Source organism: Osmerus mordax, chromosome 15, assembly GCF_038355195.1.
Source record: "Osmerus mordax isolate fOsmMor3 chromosome 15, fOsmMor3.pri, whole genome shotgun sequence".
Classification (NCBI taxonomy): domain Eukaryota; kingdom Metazoa; phylum Chordata; class Actinopteri; order Osmeriformes; family Osmeridae; genus Osmerus; species Osmerus mordax.
In genome coordinates, this window is record NC_090064.1 from 14,372,289 (window position 1) to 14,395,662 (window position 23,374).

Below are 23,374 nucleotides of genomic sequence, written 5' to 3' on the forward strand. Positions count from 1 at the left end.
ACTACCACTGCAATTTACCTCTCGATTAACTTGTCCATCTGCACATGTCGACTTTAACAGGCTTCATAATGGGAACCCTCAGTCTTTTACTGGGGACATTTTTATCCCATCAGCCTACATAACCTTCTGCAACGCTCCCGCCCTGCCAAGCCTATACTTTATATGAAGGATTTAGTGTGGCAGTAACTCACAGCACCAACATGCATGCTCTCATCCACCCTCTCCTCTCGTTCTACTCTCCTCACTGTGCATGCAACCAAAAAAACAAAAAAACTTGCCGGCAATACTCCTCCGATGTTGTTTGTTTGCATCGCTGTTGCCAGGGGTGACTGTTGTGTCTCTGGGTGTCAGAGCAGGGGGCTGTCGGGGAGAGGAAGAGCAGGAGGAAGGAGGGGGGGGGGCCTGGCGTCAGGAAGTAGAGCTTGAGGTGTCTGCCAGGGCTGGCAGTCTCGAGCAGGAGGCACAGAACAAAAGACTAAGCTGGATGTGCAGCAATCAGACAAAGTATAGTACTCTCTCTGTCTGTGTGTCTCTCTCTGTCTCTCTCTCGATCTCTCTCGATCTCTCTCGCTCTTTCTTTCGCTCTCTCTCTCTCTCGCTCTCTCTGTCTCTGTCTCTCTCTCTTTGTCTTTGTCTTTGTCTTTGTCTCTGTCTCTCTCTCTCTCTCTCTCTCTCTCTCTTTGTCTCTCTCTCTGTCACTCTCTGTCTCTTTGTCTCTCTCTCTATCTGTCTCTCTCTGTCTCTCTCTCTCTTTGTCTCTCTCTCTCCGTCTCTCTCCGTCTCTCTCTCGCTCTCTCTGTCTCTTTGTCTCTCTCTCTCTTTGTCTCTCTCTCTCTCCGTCTCTCTCTGTCTCCGTCTCTCTCTGTCTCCGTCTCTCTCCGTCTCCGTCTCTCTCCGTCTCCGTCTCTCTCCGTCTCCGTCTCTCTCCGTCTCCGTCTCTCTCCGTCTCCGTCTCTCTCCGTCTCCGTCTCTCTCCGTCTCCGTCTCCGTCTCTGTCTCCGTCTCTGTCTCTCTCTCTCTCCGTCTCTGTCTCTCTCTGTCTCTCTCTCTCTCTGTATTGCTCTCTCTCTGTATTCATCCTGCCTCTCTTTATCTCTGCCTATCTCTCTCTGAACATCACACACGCACACACGCACATGGACAGACACACACACATCACACTTGATCATGAGATCAAGCTAGCAGTAGGCTCCTACTAATTGAAACCTAGCTGGAGATGAAGGGAACAGCCTGAGCTGCTGGGAAGTGGATTTTTCCTCTTTAAGCTCAGATAGAGACATCATTAGAACAGACTGGCAGACCTGCTTTAGTGAAATAACCTAAACTGTCTGAAAGAATTCACGTTCAACAACAACAAAATTCCCTCTCTACCTCTCCAACAAATGAATCAATACATGATGTCCATGTGCGTCAGACAATGTACTGGAAGGAAGCGCATGCCAGGGAAAACAATGGTGCACACACACACACACACACAGTCCTGCACACAACAAACACACACACACATACACCAATCCCACCTTCAGAGAAAGGACGAATGTTGTGGGTATTAGAGATCAGACCGTGTTACAATGTCCTCCCCATCCCCTCCTGTCATCCTGGATCACCCAGAGAGAGGAAAGGTAAACCAGCACGCCTTTCTCCAGTTTCAGGACCCACTCTGGGGTGAGACCCAGCACAAAGGGGGTCTGATGACTCATAAGGGGGGGGGGGGGGGGGGGGGCTGTCACATCCACAAGATCTCTGCTACCCTAAGATCCTGTGTGTGTGTGTTCTGCAGGTTGATACCAGCCAAGGATGACTTCAGCAGTCATCTGCAATCCCTGCCGTCTCTCTCCTGCCTCCCAGTGGACAGTCTCCAATATGTTCTGTACAAAAAGTAACCGAGTAAATCCTCCTTCTCCTCCAACATGTTCACTCCTCGCCCAGAGGAGCGGAGACGATGGTCTGGGATCCACAACGCAGGACGTGCTCCTCCTCATCAGCACAAGTGTGCTCACTTGGGCTTCGTTAATTTCTCTAAAGAATGTTTACAGACACAACAGGCAGGCTTACAGCCAATTAGGAGACATCCTGAGCAGAGCCCCAAGCCGCCGGCTCTGTATGCTTTACTGACAGAGCGTCGAATACAGGAGAAAACTGCTGCCGTGCAGTGGACACATGTTCAGTCTGGAATGAGTTGTGTGATTGCCCGTTCATGATCCATAATACTGGTAGACAACACAACGGTGTGTGTGCATGTGTGTGTGTGTTTGCAGAGAGTGGAAGGAGAGTGGACTAAGGCCACCAGTAGGCCAGCCTGCATCATACAGGTAGCAACTCTCTAAAGAACCCACCCGGGGAAAACTCAACACATGCAATACCATATACAGACACTAGAGGTCCTCCTAAGATGGCTTATTCAACAGTGCCTTGACGGTAAAGGCCACAGAACATGAACTAGATGAGTCCAGCCTGCTCTGCTCAGACCTGGTCTAACCTGCTCTGCTCTGCTCAGACCTGGTCTAACCTGCTCTGCTCAGACCTGGTCTAACCTGCTCTGCTCTGCTCAGACCTGGTCTAACCTGCTCCTCTGCTGCAGAGCCTCCAGTGAGGGACATGAACTTCTCTGGCTCCATCTCAGAGCAGAGCTTGGGGACAGGCCTTCTGAGGGGAAACTGACAAGCCTACACTGCATCAGTCCGTCTCCTGCTGCGGTGGATTGGAGGGCAACCCACCAGAGGAGTACATTTACATTTACATTTAGTCATTTAGCAGACGCTCTTATCCAGAGCGACTTACAGTAAGTACAGGGACATTCCCCCGAGGCAAGTAGGGTGAAGTGTCTTGCCCAAGGACACAACGTCAGTTGGCATGACCGGGAATCGAACTGGCAACCTTCGGATTACTAGTCCGACTCCCTCACCGCTCAGCCACCTGACTCCCCGAAGTACACTTCACCAGCCTCAGACCTCGCTGCCAGGGCCACGCTCCCACTGGGGGATCTAAGGCCTTACTCACCAGTGAAGACCATATCTATCAAAATCAGCCTAATATGCTGTCTTGTTGGTTTGTCTGCCTAGAGCTGTTACAAGGAAACCTGGGCACAGGAGGGAGATAAAAACGTACAGGTTGCAAAGTAACACTTTACATTTACTCATGGAAGCCCACAATAGCAGGTCCCTGCCAACTGAGACCCCTATGAATCTTATTCCAATTTCACTGCATTAGCACCACCCCTGTGTGTGCTAGTTCAACAGCGACAGCTTGTGAATCCTAGCTTTCAGAGCTAAGGCTGCTGTATGGATGAATCCATGTACAGCATGTATTCATCTTTTACGAATGAGACACTAGTACCGTTCCAATGACTGCATAGCCTTCCTTTAGAACAGCTGAGGTCTAGGTGGTGCTTTTCTATAGCTAATGATAGCTGTGCCAACGAGGAGGGTATAGCCATGCTGGGCTGTGGTGGTGGGTCCTGACACCGTGACATAGATTTGAGGTAGATGGACGGTCAGTGGTGGTGTAATTGGTGCTCTGTGTTCTCTGGGGAGAGGGGTACCTTTTATTTAAAAGGACTTCAGCCACGGCTTGTTTTTACCTGACAGGTCTCAAGGATCAGTGAGAGTTCTACTAATTGTTCTACTAATTGCTCTGGGATAAAGATGACATGAGAGATACAAGTGAGGCTCACTGTGGACTGAAGTGGGTCAGGCTCTGACAGAAGGGGACTTGCCGACGTCGTTCTATAGTCCTCTGCTCTCGTGTGAGATCAAATTTAAAAAGCACAGGTAATCCTTCATGGTTCTGAGGCTGTGAGATTAGAGCTGGTTCATCGGTGTCGGCGTGTGTGTTTCCCCCGTGGCGTGTATCTCTGTGTGACCTTCTATTCCTGAGGTTTTCCGGCCATGGGGATAATCTGATCTCCTCTCCTCTGCTGCTGCCTCCACTGCAGGTGAGGGTTTACAAAATGCTGCCCGCCAGGTAGAGAGGGATATATATATATATATATATATATACAAAGAAAGAGAGAGCGAGAGAAAAACAGACAGACAAACAGAAAGACAGATGGAGGGAGGCTGGCCGGTGTAGAGATGTATGCAAAGGGAGAGAGAAAGGGAGAGGGAGAGACAGAATGAAAGAGATAGACACACACCCAAACAGCATCCCAGACAGCAGAGAGATGATACATACATCTGGAAACAGCTAGAGAGAGCAGTGAGGGTTCACTGCATCTCACAGTCCCATGTTGCTCTGAGTTGTTGTTTGTATTTTTGTCATCATTAACGGGTGAGAACTGAGTACTCACAGAGAACGGCCCCAGAGGAGCTGGAGCGGGTGAGAACAAATTCAATTTGTCAACAGACAATGAGACTGTCTCAGCGGACAGGGTGTTAACCACAGACAGGGTGATAACCACAGACAGGGTGGTTATGACCCTGTCACAAACGCGACTTCAAGTCAGGCACAATATACTTGAGTCATGCATTCACTTGAAGGTTCGTTCATTGGTTCGTGTATTCATGTGGCTGTTTACATGTTCATACATTCTGTCACTATTGTTCATTCATGCTCTCCCAATCTTTTAGCACACACACACACACACACCTGCTGGTGAAGGTGTGTGTGTGAGGGCAGGAAAACAGGTGCCAGTCTCACACTCACACAGAGTGAGTGCTGATACAAGCAGCAAGCGTCTCTTCCACCAGCTGATACCGTGGAGCTAGCTTGGCAGACTGCTCTCAGGCATGATTCCACCCAGGGTTAGTGAAAACAAGATAACACAGCGCAATAGGAATACCTGCTCTAAACACAAGCATTGTTCACCTTTCCTTTTGTGTTTCATAACAGTGAAGCTTCTGCTCTCTCGTTCAAGTAATTTTGTAAGTGTGTGTGTGTGTGTGATAGAGAGAGAGAGAGTGACAGAGAGGATAGTGAACTAAGAAATAATTAATCTTGTGGGAACATTTTCTTGTACCTCACAACTTAAAGTGCTATTTCTAGGGTTTTTAGGGTTTTTTAGGGGTATTGGCTTGGAATTAGGGGTTTGGCAGTGAAATATCGGTCCTCGTTGGGATGGTAAAACAAACCCGAGTGTGTGTGTCTGTGTGTGTACGTGTGTTTACCTTACCTAACAGTTCCATGGCATCGTCCTCATCCTCAATCTCCTCCTCGGTGAGGGAGGGGGCGGAGCTATGGACGGAGTCGAAGGAATCGTGGGACAGCATGGCGGCCAGCAGCTTCTTGTGATGCTGCTGTTGCTCCTTCAGACCCTTCGTCTTCGCCTCCATCTTCAGGCTGGGGGAAACAGGAAGCAGAGGGGTTAGAACAGGAAAGGGAGGGGTTATGACAGGAAGTGGAGGGGAAAACAGGAAGAGGATCTGTGAGATGCCCAACCTCCATGAGAAATACCAGAAAACACACTGGAATAACAAACCTCGCTCATTCAATTTCAGTATTCCTAAACTGAACCAGAAAACAGAGGCGGCACATTATTTTCCTCGGTGGAGCTGCTATTTGACTGCCATCTCTCTCTCCCAGATCTTAGCTGCATATCAGCCCCCCTCTGCACCTCCTCCCACCTGTCAGCCATTCTGCCTCTCAGCTCGTCCTGAGGTAAACAATGGCTCCATTAGAGATGTGTGGCTGTTAGCACCTTCCTGAGCTGATCACCAGGAAGTAGATCCAGCAGAATAATCCCTCCTCAGAGCCCAGCTGAGACATGCAGCCATAATGCAAACCAATCAGCTCGCAGGATGTGTGTCTACTAAAACAACCCGAGGAGAGAGAAGATGTCAGGATATAGACTGAGGTGACTCTAAACAACAATGTCTAGTAGACTAGAAACCCTTCAATTACAAAGGATGAAAAACTGTCAAAACACATAATGTGTTGGACTGAGGTAGGAACTGGGCCCTATTTTCCAGGGCAGATGTAAGGAGGATGTGGTATGTTGTTATTGCCTCAACAGATGCTCATCTTATCTCTGTGATGAACTTCACAGGTTCAGGAAGAATGTGGTCATCATTTCATTTCCCTTGCCCTGTGTCATGTACGACACTGTAGAGGTTTATAGAATCTTGCGTGCTCTTCTGTGGAACAGTTAGGAAAACTAATAGCAGGAGAAGCCAGAACGTAGAAGGAAAAAAACATAAAAAACAAAAAAAATACTTGAGGAAAACAGCTCAATAAGCAATACACAGTAAACATAACACTACCGATTCCCACTCGTCTTGAGAGAAAATTGTTTTCAATCCAGCCCAAAAAAATTGTGAGAAATGAATCTCTATTACTCTCAATTCAACAGTCCCAAGACATAAATCATGGAGGTGAGTTTAGCATCACCAAACACCAGAATAATTTATCTCCATATCCAGGCGGAGAGGGTGTGGATTAGAGCGTTTTAATTGGATGATTATCTCATCGGACAGGTATTTACGGATAGTGGAGGAGATCGGAATGAGAGCTGCTCTCATATCCGGAGCCACTATTTCTATGCTAATGTGATGTTCCAATACGAGGCGGCTAGGAGAGACCGGATGTTCAATTTAAACTTTGTTTTTGCTATTCCAGCAGCCTAGAACATTTTCAGAAAAAAATTGCTGTGCCAGCAGACCTGTCATCTGGTCGTAAACAACCCGGGAGGGGGAACTTCTACATTTACATTTAGTCATGTAGCAGACGCTCTTATCCAGAGCGACTTACAGTAAGTACAGGGACATTCCCCCGAGGCAAGTAGGGTGAAGTGCCTTGCCCAAGGACACAACGTCAGTTGGCATGACCGGGAATCGAACTAGCAACCTTCAGATTACTAGCCCGATTCCCTCACCGCTCAGCCACCTGACTCCTTCTAGACAGTTATGTCACAACACTTTGACCAAATCCTGCCTGTGAAGTCCCATCAACAAGCCCTTAACAGAAGTGCATTCAATCCAAAAGAGATCTTGTGAATTCAGATGGCTCATTATAGATTGATTATCAAATGGCTTTGTCTTTAGTCTGGCAATATTTTCCTGCAGCAGTAGCTCATAATCTCAGAGGAATATCTTCGAAAGGTCTGACTGAGCCCACTCTAAATCATGTTTACACATATCTACCCTTCCACCTCTCTCTCTCTGTCTCTCCGTCTGTCTCTCTCTCTCTGTCTCTCTCTCTGTCTCTCTCTCTCTGTCTCTCTCTCTCTCTGTCTCTCTCTCTGTCTCTCTCTCTGTCTCTCTCTCTGTCTCTCCGTCTGTCTCTCTCTCTGTGTCTCTCTCTCTGTCTCTCTCTCTGTCTCTCTCTCTGTCTCTCTCTCTCTGTCTCTCTCTGTCTCTCTCTCTGTCTCTCTCTCTGTCTCTCTCTCTGTCTCTTTCTCTGTCTCTCTCTCTCTGTCTCTATCTCTGTGTCTATCTCTCTGTCTCTCTGTCTTTCTCTCTGTCTCTCTTACAAACACACACAATTACCTCTCTTTCTTACTCAATTCAATTCAATTCAGCTTTATTAGCATGACAGTCATTTCAACCGTATTGCCAAAGCAAGACACACAATAAGCTCCTTGGGGCTAATTCCCTGTGGGAAGACTTGTCACTCATTAATAATAACAACAATACAAACAATAACAGGAGGTATCAATTCAGATCACGCTAAGATGCTGAGATGCACAGCTCCCTCACTGCGCTCTCTAGCGTTTTCTGTCTGTGTATACTGTATGTCTCTCTCTCTTCATCTCTCTCTTCTGACTATCTGTTTGAGGGAGAGGTATGAGGGAACACATGGAGAGGGCTAGTGCAGACAATCCGACTGGGAGGTCCCACACACCATAATCCATCACAATAACAAGCCCATCCCAGCATGCACCTCTGCCTGATTTCCCCAGAAGCTCCGTTCCCAGTTACCCCGCTCCGCACCTCCGCTCTGCAGCCAATCATCAACTGTAGCTACTGGCTATCCACTAGCCCCTGTCAGCTCTCCCTGTGGCCTGCTCTGCTACAGAGGGATGAGGGGGAGAGAGAGCGGGGTGGTAGAGGATGAGAAATAGCCATGAGCAACGATGCGGTGTGTAACAAATAAGGCCAGGTGGAGGGAAGAGAGAGAGAGAGAGAGAGAGAGAGAGAGAGAGAGAGAGAGAGAGAGAGAGAGAGAGAGAGAGAGAGAGAGAGAGAGAGAGAGAGAGAGAGAGAGAGAGAGAGAGAGAGAGAGAGAGAGAGCCCTTCATCCTAATGCGACAGGCGTGAGGCTACAACAGCAGCGTCTGTGTTTGGGAGTCGGGGTCTCAGTACAGGCAGTGGGACGGACAGCCCAGTCATGCCAGGTTTCCTATTGGCTCCCGGATTTTCGTGCAGAGCTCAGTCGTCACTCACAGCCATGACAGGAGCCAATAACCCCGGCAACACAATTAAGAAGAGAGACGATCAGCAGCCAGCCAAACCCTCCCACGCTTAATGAAACAAGCTCCCGATCCCTGCTACAAGGGAGCGCTGGGTTATTTGGGGGAAGCTGAGTGGAGATGATACAACCACTCGCACACACACACGTACACACACACACACACCTTGTCCACAGGCACACTGTTCTCTATCTCCAAGCTCAGGCCCCTAGCAAAGTGATGTCTCCCAATAATCCGGCTATGGAATAAAATAATGAGGTTAAGCCTGCGTGTGTCCTTTCAGGCCTGTGATTTATGATTTCATATCTGCTCCTCTGTAGTTAGCTGTCCCAAGCTACTAAGCTTCGTCACACACACGTGCACACACACACACACACACACAAACATACATCACCTCCGTCATCACATGGTCACATTCAACAAATTAATACCGTCTCAGCAACATCTGGAGAGAGAGAGGGGGGGGGTGGGGTTGAGCACCTTGTAGTTTTTGCAAACACATACATTTTTCATCTGTTGATTGCTTTCAGCTCACCTCAGAGAGTTGCTATAACAACCTGCCTGATGATGCAGAAACACTTCTTCACAATCAGTAAAAAACAAGTGGAGTATTGTTTTTGTTTGTATACCCAGGTATACTAAAATCAGTTTAGCTTTAGTGGCCAGGAATTGGATCATTTACAGATGTTGGACTGTTATTGAAATATGATGAGAGCAGATTTACACTGGGTCATCCTAAGGCTGCACAGGTCCCTTTCTACATTTCATAAAAAGCTCAGTTACAATTAGCATGGCCTCATGATGCACACACACACACACATTCACAAGCCCACCACGTGAGCACAGACATGCACATGTGCACATACACATGAACACACACACACACACTGACACACATACATTTACATTTACATTTAGTCATTTAGCAGACGCTCTTATCCAGAGCGACTTACAGTAAGTACAGGGACATTCCCCCGAGGCAAGTAGGGTGAAGTGCCTTGCCCAGGGACGGCCGGCACGGCCGGGAATCGAACCGGCGACCTTCTGATTACTAGCCCGATCCCCTAACCGCTCAGCCACCTGACTCCCCGACACACACTTACACACTCACTCACACTCAGTCACTCACCTCTCTGCAGGGCTGTTCTCCCCACTCCCCCACAGCTCGGTCTTGGCCCGGGGGACAGGGGGCTGAAGCATCTCAGCCGCCAGGGGGTCGGGGTCCTGCTCCTCACGGCCCACCCACTCCCCCACCACCCGGGGGCGCAGCAGAGAGTTATACACCCCCAGGTTCTGACAGGAAGCAGGGGGAGAGGAGAGAGAGAGAGAGAGAGAGAGAGAGAGAGAGAGAGAGAGAGAGAGAGAGAGAGAGAGAGAGAGAGAGAGAGAGAGAGAGAGACAGAAAAAGAGAGACAGAAAGAGAGAGAGAGAGACAGATAGACAGATAGACAGATAGAGAGAGACAGAGGTAAAAATAAAGAAGTAGCACTGACCGACCAAATAGTCCAATAAATAAATAAAGGAAATGACAGTGACATGTAATAACACACCTGCTCCAACAATACTAAAAACCTTCACCTTCACTTGGTTCCCTGCAACCTCTTCAGTCTACACGGGGAGGTGAGAGGAGCAGCTGTCATAAAGACAAGCAATATCCTTTCTCTATTAAACAGCTGCCAACTCTGGGATGAAACCAGACTACAGGACTCCGTATTCAGCACAGGGCCAACACAAACACCTTTATGACTATGCTCTATTAAACAGATACAGGATATATGTATGCTTCAGGAAGCAATAGAACTCCATTTTCCAATGCCTGATCGCTCAGTACTTAGTATTCAGCCTCCATTACATATAGGAGGCCTGGTGGAGGTTCTCTGGGCTATGTGCCAGCCAGACATATACATCTATAGTTATACATCTATCTGTGGTGCAAAAGAACACTGTCTCCATGTAAATACTGTACACTTGGGGCCTGTGTGTGTGAGCGTGGGTGTGCGTGAGTATTTGGGCCACATATTTTAAGCTAGCATCGTCTGGTGTGACGCTGCTATCAACAGCGATAACTGTACAATACAGAGACTCTTAAAACGATCTCTCACAGCTCACACACTCCCATGAGGGAAACAGGCTGTCATCACACACTCCTGTTTGGGTGCCATCTATGTACAAATATGAAACATGACTGCACTTGAGAAAGATGACATCCCCCATTATGAGTACCATGAGGATATTAAAGACAAATCATATACTGGTGGACCAACACAGGACCACCAATGTGCTAGATATCTATCTACTGTACCTGGTCAAGTTCATCAGAGATAGCAATACCTGTGGCGGAGACAAAGGTCAAACTTTAAAACATGACAGAATGTTAATGAATTCTATTTCCTTCCCATCACCTTAGTGTTTAGTACACAGTGTGCATGGTGCAGACGGGATATTAGAGCTACTGACTCCGGGAGAGGTTCTCCAGAGCCTTGCCCAGCTTCTTGCTCTCCTGCAGGATGTGGTTCAGCTCATCAAAGTCTCGACTCTCCCTCCATTCCCACGATGGGTGCTCGACGGAGCGGGGCACTGAAACACAACCACAACCGAAAAGCAACCCCGGTCAAACCTCACGAAAGAAACCCGAATGTAAAACGTTAGGAAAATGACCGCAACCACCAGACAATTTATAAACAAATAAAGTAAGCCACAAGAACAGTTATGAAAACACAACCAAAACACTGGGACGTCTGGTTCAAACAGCCTGAGCAGCATGTGTTCGTACTGCACATCATTACTTGTGGAAACCTCCAGTCTCCGGCTGCCTGACTTGCAGAGGCCTGTGGTGGACCCTCCCTGCCTGTCACTCTGGGTTCTTAACTGGTCAAAATGGGTCATGCAGGACCAGGACGTGACCCAGATACCACCAGTATCCCAGAGGCCCTCAGCTTCAGCCTCTCCCCATATTACACCCCCCCTTTTCTGTTTCTCTCTATGTATCCATCTCCTCTCTCTCTCCGTCTCTCTCCTCTCTCTCTCTATCTCCCCTCTCTCTCTAGTTATCCATCTCCCTTCTCTCTCTCTGTCTCTATCACTCTCCCCTCTCTCTCTCCATCTCTGTCTGTATGTATCACTCTCCCCTCTCTGTTCTCTAATGTTTGATGAATGATTGAGATTACAGATATAAAAACGGATGCACAGTGACTTTTGCCTTCACACCAAATACACCTAAACATGAAACAACTTGCTCTTCATCTGTATCTAACTTCAGTCTGCTCCAACATCCACACCTTGGAATAAAATGTATATTTGTATTGTCTAACATGCCATAGTGTGGTGATCAAATAATCCATCAGCAGAGTGGGATGGATGAAATGAGATGGTGAGAAAAAGAAGAGTAACACTTGTGATTGCACTGTGCAGGCATGGGACTGTGGCACTGCCAAGACTACAGTAGCTGCTGTAAATCATGTAGCATATGAAGTGGAATGAGATGTATCTGAGACTACAGAAACAAACAAATCAGTGATGGATGAAGGATAAAGGCAGAGAGGAGAGAGGAGGAGAGGGGGGGAGACGAGAGGAGAGAGGAGGAGAGGAGAGGGGGGGAGACGAGAGGAGAGAGGGGGAGAGAGGGGGGGAGACGAGAGGAGAGAGGGGGAGAGGAGACGAGAGGAGAGAGGGGGGAGACGAGAGGAGAGAGGGGGAGAGGAGAGGAGAGAGGGGGAGACGAGAGGAGAGAGGGGGAGAGGAGAGGAGAGAGGGGGAGAGGAGACGAGAGGAGAGAGGGGGAGACGAGAGGAGAGAGGGGGAGAGGAGAGGAGAGGAGAGGAGAGAGGGGGAGAGGAGAGGAGAGAGGGGGAGAGGAGAGAGGGGGAGACGAGAGGAGAGAGGGGGAGAGGAGAGAGGGGGAGACGAGAGGAGAGAGGAGAGAGGGGGAGAGGAGAGAGGGGGAGACGAGACGAGAGGAGAGAGGGGGAGAGGAGAGAGGGGGAGACGAGAGGAGAGAGGGGGAGAGGAGAGAGAGGTAGACGAGAAGAGAGAGGGGGAGACGAGAGAGGGGGAGAGGAGAGAGGGGGAGAGGAGAGGAGAGAGGGGGAGAGGAGAGAAGGGGAGAGGAGAGAGGGGGAGAGCAGAGCAGAGCAGAGAGGAGAAGAGAAGTGAAGGGCTGTTATTCGTGTTGAATATAAAACTGCCTGTATTTTCATTGTTGTGAAATGCCTTCAGAAGTCCTTAAATTAACCAGGCCAGCGTGGCCTGATGGGGATATACGAGTGGAACCCTGAGGGACCCCGCCTGGTCAGGGAGCTGGAGGAGGGCCGCTCTGCCGACAGCAATGCTGCAATTTTATTCAGAGAATGCTGCTTGGCATTCTGACAGCAATAAACAGAAAGGGTAAATATCCCAGGCTGATGTCACTGTGCCACACACACACACACACACACTCTCTGTAGCAGTAGCACATTACTATCCCAGGCAGGACCACCAGGCCTCTGGACTCTGCTGCAGGCACAGCAATAACCCACCAACTTATTACACACACAGTTGTATATGATGCCACATTACAGAGAGCAAATGGTTCCACTTCACAGCTTCATGATGTGATATGATCTGATATGTAAACTGTCATATGTACTCCCTTGACGCATGTAGATCACACACACACACTCACACACACTCACAAACACACACTCACACACACAATATTTTTTGGTTGTGAGCAATGTCTGACCGTAGCCTGAAATAGACTTAGCCGGCAGAGATGGAGCACAATACTGAATTAATGAAGCCTCTCATCTCTCCTGCCCTCCCTTCCCCTCCCCTCCCCCTGTCGGCCTGCTCCCCATTGACCCGTCTGACTGTGAAAACCTCTCCCTCACTGACCGATCACTTCACTCGCACAGAAAGCTGCCCCCACCATGACCAGAATACCTGTCTGGCTCCAGGCCTATGTACTGCACACCAGGACCACCTCTACAGATAATTACATCTAATAAGAAAGGGATGCTCCCAGATTAAAAGCAATGGAGTGTTTAATTGGGATACAACAGATGTCAATGAAAACCATTCAACCCTTCACCCCTGTATCACTGTAGAGTGGAAGGATCTCAAGATAACTGAAATGAAGAGGAAGAACGGATTTTATGGTCTTTGTGATGTCAAACGTTTAAAAAAAGAACTTGTTCTGAAGTTCAGTTGGGTTTGAAATGAGCCAGTGTGTCTGGCGGCTGGGTGCTTGTGATGTGCATACTCACAAGACTTGGACTCTGGTGAGGGGGGGGAGATGCTGGACATGGCGAGGTCACTCTTGGACTTCTTGGGCTTCTTGGGGTGAATCTGCCACGGCTTCTCATAGTTCCTCAGGTCCCTCCGAGCCCCTCTGCTTTCAGCTGGGAGACACAGTCACAACAGCATTCTCCCACCTCAGACAGGGGTAGTGGATTAACCAATGGACCCTGGATAAACTGTGTGTGAGGAATATGTGTATGTGCATGCGCTTGTGTGTGTGTGTGTGTGTGTGTGTGCGTGCGTGCCTGTGTGTGTGCGCGTGCCTGTGTGTGCGTGCCTGTGTGTGTGTGCGTGCCTGTGTGTGTGTGTGTGCCCGCCTGGGCATGTGTGTGCGTGCCTGTGTGTGCATGCCTGTGTGTGTGCGTGCCTGTGTGTGTGCGTGTGTGTGCCCACCTGAGGAGCCCTGCGCCCACAGAGCTGCAGAGCCTGACAGAGTTCTCTGCAGCTTTCCGGGGCTGCCTGGTTTGGTCTGCAGGTGATTGATGAGAAAAGGAATAGGATGATCTGGGGTCTCTGTTATCAGCTTGGTCATCAACTCCTATCAGAGCAAAACAGAGAACAGTCAGAAGGATAGAGAGAGAGAGAGAGAGAGAGAGAGAGAGAGAGAGAGAGAGAGAGAGAGAGAGAGAGAGAGAGAGAGAGAGAGAGAGAGAGAGAGAGAGAGAGAGAGAGAGAGAGATGGAAGGGTAGATATGTGTAAACATGATTTAGAGTGGGCTCAGTCATATAGATACTGAAGGGATAAAGGGAAAAAAACACGGGTAAACCCAGAGACAGGGGGTAGAGGGAGAGAGGCAGCAGGTGCTGAGGATAAGGGTCATATACACACACAGCATGCTAATGTGGGAGGTTTCTGAGGCATGCTGGGAACTAGACGTCAGATGTGACAGTCGTGTCGTACCTAATCAGCTTCCTACCCCAGGCAATACACGACAGTCTAACCATGAATATTAGGATTTGGCATTATGAAAAACATACAGTCGTCAAGGTGCATGGAATAATGAAAAATACATATTTTATTCTCTGTATCTCGTCGTTTTTCTTTTCAAGCATTAAACAGATGCAGTTTAAATGGGCACGCTACACAGACAGATATCTTTGAGATATCTTGAGGGCATTTCAGCTTTACTGCGGCAGATACAGCGAGGAGAGACAGGACACATGAGGGATAGAGGGAGGGTAGGACATGCAGGAAGCCCCAGGTTAGACTCAGGACACATGAGGGATAGAGGGAGGGTAGGACATGCAGGAAGCCCCAGGTTAGACTCAGGACACATGAGGGATAGAGGGAGGGTAGGACATGCAGGAAGCCCCAGGTTAGACTCAGGACACATGAGGGATAGAGGGAGGGTAGGACATGCAGGAAGCCCCAGGTTAGACTCAGGACACATGAGGGATAGAGGGAGGGTAGGACATGCAGGAAGCCCCAGGTTAGACTCAGGACACATGAGGGATAGAGGGAGGGTAGGACATGCAGGAAGCCCCAGGTTAAACTCAGGACACATGAGGGATAGAGGGAGGGTAGGACATGCAGGAAGCCCCAGGTTAGACTCAGGACACATGAGGGATAGAGGGAGGGTAGGACATGCAGGAAGCCCCAGGTTAGACTCAGGACACATGAGGGATAGAGGGAGGGTAGGACATGCAGGAAGCCCCAGGTTAGACTCAGGACACATGAGGGATAGAGGGAGGGTAGGACATGCAGGAAGCCCCAGGTTAGACTCAGGACACATGAGGGATAGAGGGAGGGTAGGACATGCAGGAAGCCCCAGGTTAGACTCGAACCCAGTCCCCTGTGGTTAAGCCTGAGCCGGTGAGACACCAGGACACCCACAGACATCTGGTTCTGATCTTATCAGATGAACAGTTTTAGATCCAAACCAATTTCACCTGGGAAAACCGACTACAAAGCTGCGTCCGTCCTCAGTTCATATTTAACTCAGTTCGAATATGCGTGTGTTCTGGGGATGACATGCACAAGTGTGTGTGTGTGTCTGTGTGTGTGTGTGTATGGACAATGGAATCAGAGCACCATTAGGACGTGTGTCTCAGTGGACTGTAGTGGTCTCTGTGAGAGAGAGATTAAACAGACACTCAGTGACACAGCCATGCAGGCTGTCTATGCAGGAGCACAGCCATGCAGGCTGTCTATGCAGGAGCACAGCCATGCAAAACAAACTGCAGCTGCATGAACAGGACAAGGACATCCATGTTTTCATCACAAACACCTCCCAGAAGGAACTACAGGTCAAAAAGACAGGGAATTTGAGTACCAGAGTACACAGTGTTATCTAAACACTTGATTTTTCTTCAGGATCCATAAAGGGAATTGAATTGAGTGAAGCATTTTGCATTCAAAAGCGTTGCCACATCTGTAGCCTGCGCTGCACAATTACAAGGCACTAACAATACCAGGAAGTTAAAGTCGTAATTGCTGCTTGGTAGCTCCAGTGGGTAATTAAACTAACCTAGAAAGAAGAGGGCCATAAAAGAGGGCTGTAATTTGGGGGTGCGTTCAGGAAGCGAAACAAGCGATGCTTTTTTATGCAAACAGCCCAGGACTCCACTTGGCAGAAAGGAAGAGGAAGTGAGATGTTTTTTAATTAATCACTTAGAAGACGATAGGTTTTGTGGGGGCATTTCCTGAAAAAACCTGTGTACGCAGACGAGAGAAAGGAACAGTGGTAGCAGCTCTGTTTTGGATGTCTGTTTGTGTGTGTGTATGAACCGATTTGGATCAATGGAAAATTACAAGCTACCATAACTGACATTTTCACTAACTATGTACGTAATAAGGTGCTTTAAATAAAGCATGTCACATGAACCTACAGAAGACAGATATTCCGCTTGCCTCACTAGAGTAGACACTAACTATTTTGTTGGGAGGGATTTGCATCAGGAACAACATTTATGGCATCCACATGCAGGTGTGTGTGTGTGTGTGTGTGTACGTGTGTCTCTAATAGACAAGCTGTCAGCCAGCCAAGCGTCACCAGTGTCCTGAGTAACTCCAAGGACTCCCAGAAGAACACACACCACAGCAATCACACAATGACACGGACGCCTTAGTCTACTGTCTCCGATCCCAGACTCAACGCTTAGAGAGCAAAAGAGGGGAGGAAGAGAGAGAGAGCGAGAGAGAGAGAGAGAGAGAGAGAGAGAGAGAGAGAGAGAGAGAGAGAGAGAGAGAGAGAGAGAGAGAGAGAGGGGAGTGGTACATACTGAACATTGTTAAAACTACAAAGCCTCTGGTGTTTTAGCTGGTGCAACAGCACATCTGTGCCAGCAGGCAAACCTGGGAGCTATTTGTGCTCCACCTGATTCAGCCTCTCGACCTCCATATCTGAGTTATGGAAGTCTGGATGAGAGGAGACAGTGACTGGAGCCGTGGAACGATAAATGACTCTCCTCCAAAACACCAGAGCTTGATCTCTCTGTTTCCAGCCTCACGACACAGACACACCTTTCAGCAACTGATTGATAGTTTATGCACAACCACTACAACAGGGGCCTATTGTAACGTGTACAATGTGTATCGTGTGTGTGTCTCAGTGCGCCATGTGAACGCAGTAATAACAAAGCAGTTTCTGTTTCCATAATCAGCGGGGTAAACTGTTCATTTGTTGTTTATTAACGTTCTTCAACGCTATCAGGATGAATAATAACACAACATATTCCTATCACAACAAGGAGCTGTGGGGGTGAGATACTGTAGGTGCATGATGGAATGAACGAGGGATGAGCACGCTCATAGGAAGGATGAGTGGAGCGAGAGAGTGACTGGAACAATTCCAGACCTTGAATCAGCAGGCGGATGCAAGAGAGGAGAGGTTGTGCGTGCGTGCGTGCGTGCGAGAGAGAGAGAGAGAGAGAGAGAGAGAGAGAGAGAGAGAGAGAGAGAGAGAGAGAGAGAGAGAGAGAGAGAGAGAGAGAGAGAGAGAGAGAGAGAGAGAGAGAGAGCACAGTCATCACACTGGCACTGCCATGCTAGACACACAGTGGTCTGAAGAGGAGTATGCACAGACACAGGGCACACACACACACACTTCATACCTTTATTCTGTGAGTCAAGTTAGAAAGATGATCGATCGTTAGACCTTTAGCTTGATGAACATGAGGTGACTGTCAAGGTTGTTCAACTGAGGGAGCTCATCCCCCAGCATATTACCATCTCCATCACTCTCTTTCTATTGCCCTCTCTCTCACACACACACACGCACACACACACACCATCAGTCGCAGGCAGGTCCAGCCAGCAAGGTCCGCGGGCTAAAGCAAGCCAGTGATAACTTCATTAAGACTCACAATCACATGATCATCTAGGACGTACTGTGTCGTACAGATACTGAAGTCTTCCAGCATCACTGCTTTACTCTCCTAGTCTGTCCTCCTGTCTTTCCCTGTAGCTCTCTGCGCTCTCTCTCTCCCTTCCACTGGCTCCTCACTGCCTGTCCAACTCTCTCCCTTCCACTGGCTCCTCACTGCCTGTCCAACTCTCTCATCTTCCACTGGCTCCTCACTGCCTGTCTAACTCTCTCCCTTCCACTGACTCCTCACTGCCTGTCCAACTCTCTCATCTTCCACTGGCTCTTCACTGCCTGTCCAACTCATCTTCCATCTTTCTCTTTTTGTCTCTTGTCATCCTTTCTTTCGTCTCTCTCTCTTCCTGCTCTCTGCATCCCCCATAAGCTCTAATCTGTCCTCTCCATCACTCTCTCCCTCCTTCTCCTCTCCCTCCATCCTCTGAAGGCACGCAAGGCCCAAGGATGTGTGTTCAGCTATCTCACTGTAATTACTCTAACACTGCCTAGGAGGTTGCTGTTAACCCAGGATTCATACGCACGCACACACTCACACTCGTTAACCATTTAATGTCCTCTATTATGTTTATTGTATTAAAAGCAAGCAATTATGAAAAAAAGACTATAAAAACAGAATGCGTATTACTGTATGTAGATCTGACTGTGCAGAGGCCGAGATGTCTACAATCTTCTTCATTTGAATGTTTAGTTATGCTGAATGGTGTTATGTTGGTCATATTGAATACCGGACAGATATTCACAATAAATCCTACAGAACATCAAGACATGTTTTGTTTACTCTTTTTTTTGTTTTTTTGAATTGCTCCTCTGAGAATCTGACCAGCGGATAAAAAACAGGAAATCGTTTCATTTCAGTCGTGCTGGCGTTATCAATTACCAGAGGGAAACGCAATCATTCTCGCCCAAATTGATGTTATTGACATGTTGTGTGCCTCCACAGCATTCTATTTGTGACTTTGCCGACTAAATTATGAGAGTTTATGAAAGAACCCTGCGAGTTCGCCTCAGCTTATGTTGTGCGGCCCGGAAACACACTCCTGCTGCGGCCGATGATGAGACGCAACGATGCGCAGATGGAATAGACAATAGACAATATTAGCCTACTGTTGTTCAGCCAAACCAAACTAATTGTATTTACATATCCTGTTTTGATATGCAATTTCAGAAAGGGCCTCGCATAAGAACATAGTTATTAAAACCATCCTCAATATACGTCATTAGCATCCAAAAGCCTTCCCTGCCTTGGCTGTGCAACTGCAGCCAGAGATTCAATCAGTGAAAAAAAATTAAAGTTACTTTGACATCTGGTACTGCCACACAACAAGCTAGCTTGAATTAGTAACTGTAAGCGACCTCCTCAAAGTGGCTGTCAATCTCTCAGCCTCATCGCCATGGTAATACTATCTCCACGACTGTTCACCACCCTGCATTTCTCTTGTTCTGATTCCAAAACTCAGGTTCACAAAGGGATTCAATGAGAACTAAATATACCTTCCCTTCCTCAATCCTCTTTCACTTCTGGTCCAGACACATAGGCCTACTGACACTCCAAAGAACCTGTTCCCCAGGCTGCTGTAAGTCACCCAGTAAGACAGTGGGTCGATAGGTCAGGGAGAAAACCTTGTCGTGCCTGGGTCACAGTGCAACTCTAAGTCAACACATGTCAATACGCTTTACAAATACACCTACATACCTGAGAGAATGAAAAGGTGGAATCCAACAGATTTCCGTTTGTGTGATCTACTCTCTGAGTCACCAAATGTAATCAGAGAACTCCTTAATAAATGTGTCAAAAGGACCACTGCTGTGTTTACCAGCAGGCTGAAGAACATTCTGGTCTGGATATACTTTGATTACCACTAGCTCCCTGCTGAAGCAGCAAAAAATCTCTAGCTGAAAGAAATCTAAATGTATGACATAGCAATTTGCAGCACAGCATTACATGTTTCTTCGAAAAAAGATGATCTTGCTTGTACCTTCCACAGACAAAACCGATATATGATGTCGGTTCTACAATACCTCTGCATCCTTCCATCTCATCAGAAAAAATAACTGACCTAATTGGAGAGGTTTGATTGACAGCTTTCTGAAGCGGAGTGCTGTAATTCAAAGTATTCCTGTTCTTTCTTGGAACAGTCCCATTAGCGTTGATTAGCCTAACCCTTAGTCAGGAGGCACAAACCTAGATCAATGCCCCTAGTGAAGATCAATCAAAACAGCATTTGACCAGATACAGCATCAGTCACCCTGCAGTAAATACTGCAGACAGTGACAGGTTACAGTAGAAGATGTACAGTAGCTAACAGCCAATGTATGATTACCATGGCTGTAGAGTACATTCCTGTTTTTGTTTAGCAAACACTTTAATCCAAACTGATGTGCATCAGTGCATGTAGTAAAGGCAGCAGATTAGAAAGGATTAGTACACAGTTCTAACATTATTACTGTGGTCAGTGCCAAGGAGCAGTCTGTGTTACAAGACACAAAAACAACATCACATCTCAAATACTAGACTAGGCCTGAAGCTTCTATGTACATAACAAAATGGGGGCAAATTAACCCAACATCATCCATTCTTTCAGAAAAGACAGGTGTAATGTGTGCTTTCCTTGTAGAAAACCAGACCCAGAAATAACTGAGACCATTTCATTGGCTTGCTGGTTCATTAATAATGCAGTGTTCTCTGTGTGAGTATATTGAAAAAAGAAGCTGAACACATTGTTGAGCACTTGGTTAGACAAGTGTTTTGATCCATCTCACACTGGTCAGCTGCAGATTCTCGTTTGCGAGCCATCCATTAGGGATAGTCCCTTGATGTTTTCAAGAGAAAGAAACCACTTGATTGTTTTAGAGGGAAAGAAACACCGACAGAGAAAAGGAGGTGTAAAGACAGAGAGACAGCGAGAGGCAGAGAATGAGTGACATTAAGAGAGTAGAGGCAGAGAAGGAGAGAGAGGCGGATGGCAAAGCAGTCTTGGACAAACGCAAGTGCAGCGAGAAGAAGGAAAGATGGACTGAAGGGAGGAGAAGAGAGAGAGAGAGTGAGTGAGATAGAGAGAGAGAGTAAAGAGTAGCTGTCCATGGTACTGAACCAGCGTTCCTTAAGGTTAAGCATGCTGTGTACACTTGCGTGGATGTGTATGATTGTGTGTGTGTGTGTGTGTGTGTGTGTGTGTGTGTGTGTGTGTGTGTGTGTGTGTGTGTGTGTGTGTGCAAGGGGGATTGGGGGTGAAACAGAAAACCTGTCAGTAGTTTATGAAATAAGAACGGGCTTAAGTGACCCCCAACTCACTATGGCGTTTGCATGTCACAGCACACGTCTACATACTGTACACACAAGCAGTCGTTACACACGCACTTGAATTTCTGTGAAATTTAACTTACATACACAAACACTCATCTGAGAAAACATAAATCCCTGTTTCTGTTAGGTAAGCAGCACCTGTATGGAACAGGCTGTATGTGGCCCTGGGGACTTTTGGCCCCTGTGAGGCAATCGTCCATTATATCTATTAATCAAATATGGTTCTACATAAACAAACAACGGTCAGGCCGAGTGGTCTCATTATGATAGTAAGCTGCATGTACGATAGTCAATAACTGTGAAATACATATGAACACTCAGTGTATGCAAGAGTGTAACAAAAATAGAAGTGTATTAGGTTTCCTATTCTACTGCATTGACTCATAGCGATATTTCAAACAGGTTTGATCGTCTGCGGGTTGCTGTAGCGTCCACCAACAACGTCATTTCCTGAACTAATTGAGGCAGAGACATTACAGAAGGGTATATTACAGAATCCTGGGCTCTTGAGAACCAGCAATACTCATAATTGAAGGCAAATCGAGCAGACTGAGCTAGTCCCCTCACCACTCTCACACACACAATCTATCGCTCGCTCTCTTTCTCTTTGGGTGTAAGGTTCGGTTAACTACAATGTTACCTCACTTTACCTCAGCTTTACTCCGGACAACGTAGCCCATCTAAACAATACAAAGATGTGTGGCATGCTTCTGCTTAGAGCATTACATGGGACTCTCACAGAGAATTGCTCTTTTGGTCGCTTCTTTCTTTATATACCAGCTCTGAGCATGGCAAATATAGGTCAAATTTACACGAGCTACCAGTCAGTATATGTAAATTACCTTACAACATGGGAGGGTGTTTGCAAACATAGAGATCAGGAGGATGTGACTGCTATCGGATGTAAAAGGTGTAAGGCAATATAACTCAGCTGAATTCCCGTAGTCTGAATAAAACTTGACATGATGTAATTTGGATGAAGATATTAACTGAATGCAAAAAAAGAAATGCAAAGCAGCCAAGGTATAAAATAAAATGTCATTCAATTTGATTGCATGACAGCCGAAAGGTGAGACACGCCGAGGTTGAATGGTTAAGTTCAATAGTATGCACACCTACCTCAAATAAGGGTCCAATTTTATTTTTCTCCAAATACGACTGAATTCTTGATTGCTGTTGAGACGCCATGAAGAACCTGTAAGTCTTGCATTTAACGCTACTGGGCTACAATTAAACGGTGGGACCACGTTATGCATTAATCGACACGATACTATTCGTACATCTACGAACAATCAAACTGTCGCCAACTTAAAAAACGCGTTAAACGAGGGTGTTAGGCGCGGTGAGTTCGCTTCACCGCGTCGAACATAGTGGAAAGTGGCAGTAGGCACTCTGCGCTTTGCTGTTCACTACTGCACGGGACCGTCCCCGCTGCCGCCGTGTCGCTAGAGTGGCTTCCTAGCAAAGGCTTCCCTCTTAAAGCCAATAGCAAAGATTGTTACTTAATAGTGACACGAAATCTTCTGCTTATTGGCTGTGTGCTATCACAACGGACACTCCTCCACCCAAATTGGTTGCCTGTGTCCCTTATAAAGGTCTTGGCTAATGTGACGGTGCTCCTTTTTGCGCAGCTGTACTGCATACAGCACGCAGACTGGCTGTGGAGCGCTTTGGCAGGAATGGCAGCAGAATGTGCCCAGTCAGGGTTGGTGAGCAGGCGTGTGCTCGTGAAAGTTGCTTTGAACTGTCATTGTCCGTTAAAATCAACGAAGATAAAGTACCGTTGCCTACAATCTCACATACAAAGCTATGATTGTAATACATGAGTTGCTAAGTTGATTATGCTTTTAACTTAAGAGTAGTCCTCTGTACATGTCTGTAAAATAAAACATGGGCGGTTTCAACAGATAGACAGGTAGTAGATCAAATGAGAGGAAAATGTTAAGGAACTGGAAACCAAGAGGTTTCACCATCCATTCAGGTGTTTTTTTTATATATATTTTTCTTTCACCTCTATTCATAATGCATGATTGTATCGAATTGGTCTGCACCTCTCTGTATCACCGACCGTCTCTGGAGAAGGGGAACCTCCCATTTCTGTAAGGGTCAGTTTTCCAGGGAGTTTTT

At 47.3% G+C, this 23,374-nt stretch overlaps 2 protein-coding genes across 3 annotated transcripts in view; one reads left to right on the forward strand and one right to left on the reverse strand.

Moving 5' to 3' along the window:
* cpa6 (carboxypeptidase A6) overlaps positions 1–23,374 on the forward strand; it is a 96,253-nt gene that overhangs the window by 55,811 nt on the left and 17,068 nt on the right. The window lies entirely within an intron of this gene.
* Positions 1,915–22,447, reverse strand: LOC136957938 (uncharacterized protein C8orf34 homolog). Its single transcript, XM_067252159.1, has 8 exons — positions 22,367–22,447; positions 14,015–14,159; positions 13,588–13,722; positions 10,802–10,921; positions 10,647–10,675; positions 9,474–9,637; positions 5,106–5,277; positions 1,915–1,947 (listed from the first exon to the last, which is right to left on the reverse strand). The coding sequence occupies exons 1-8, from the start codon at positions 22,433–22,435 to the stop codon at positions 1,915–1,917; spliced, it is 867 nt and encodes a 288-aa protein (XP_067108260.1). The 5' UTR covers positions 22,436–22,447.

Bases quoted from the DNA above. Each gene is read 5' to 3' on its own strand.
- LOC136957938 (XM_067252159.1), bottom strand. From the start codon at position 22,435: ATGGCGTCTCAACAGCAATCAAGAATTCAGTCGTATTTGGAGAAAAAT. The intron at 13,723-14,014 runs GTGGGCACACAC...TGTGTCTCCCAG, and splicing joins GTGGGCGCAGGGCTCCTCAG to CTGAAAGCAGAGGGGCTCGG. The intron at 10,922-13,587 runs GTGAGTATGCAC...GTTGTGTTTCAG, and splicing joins CTCACCAGAGTCCAAGTCTT to TGCCCCGCTCCGTCGAGCAC.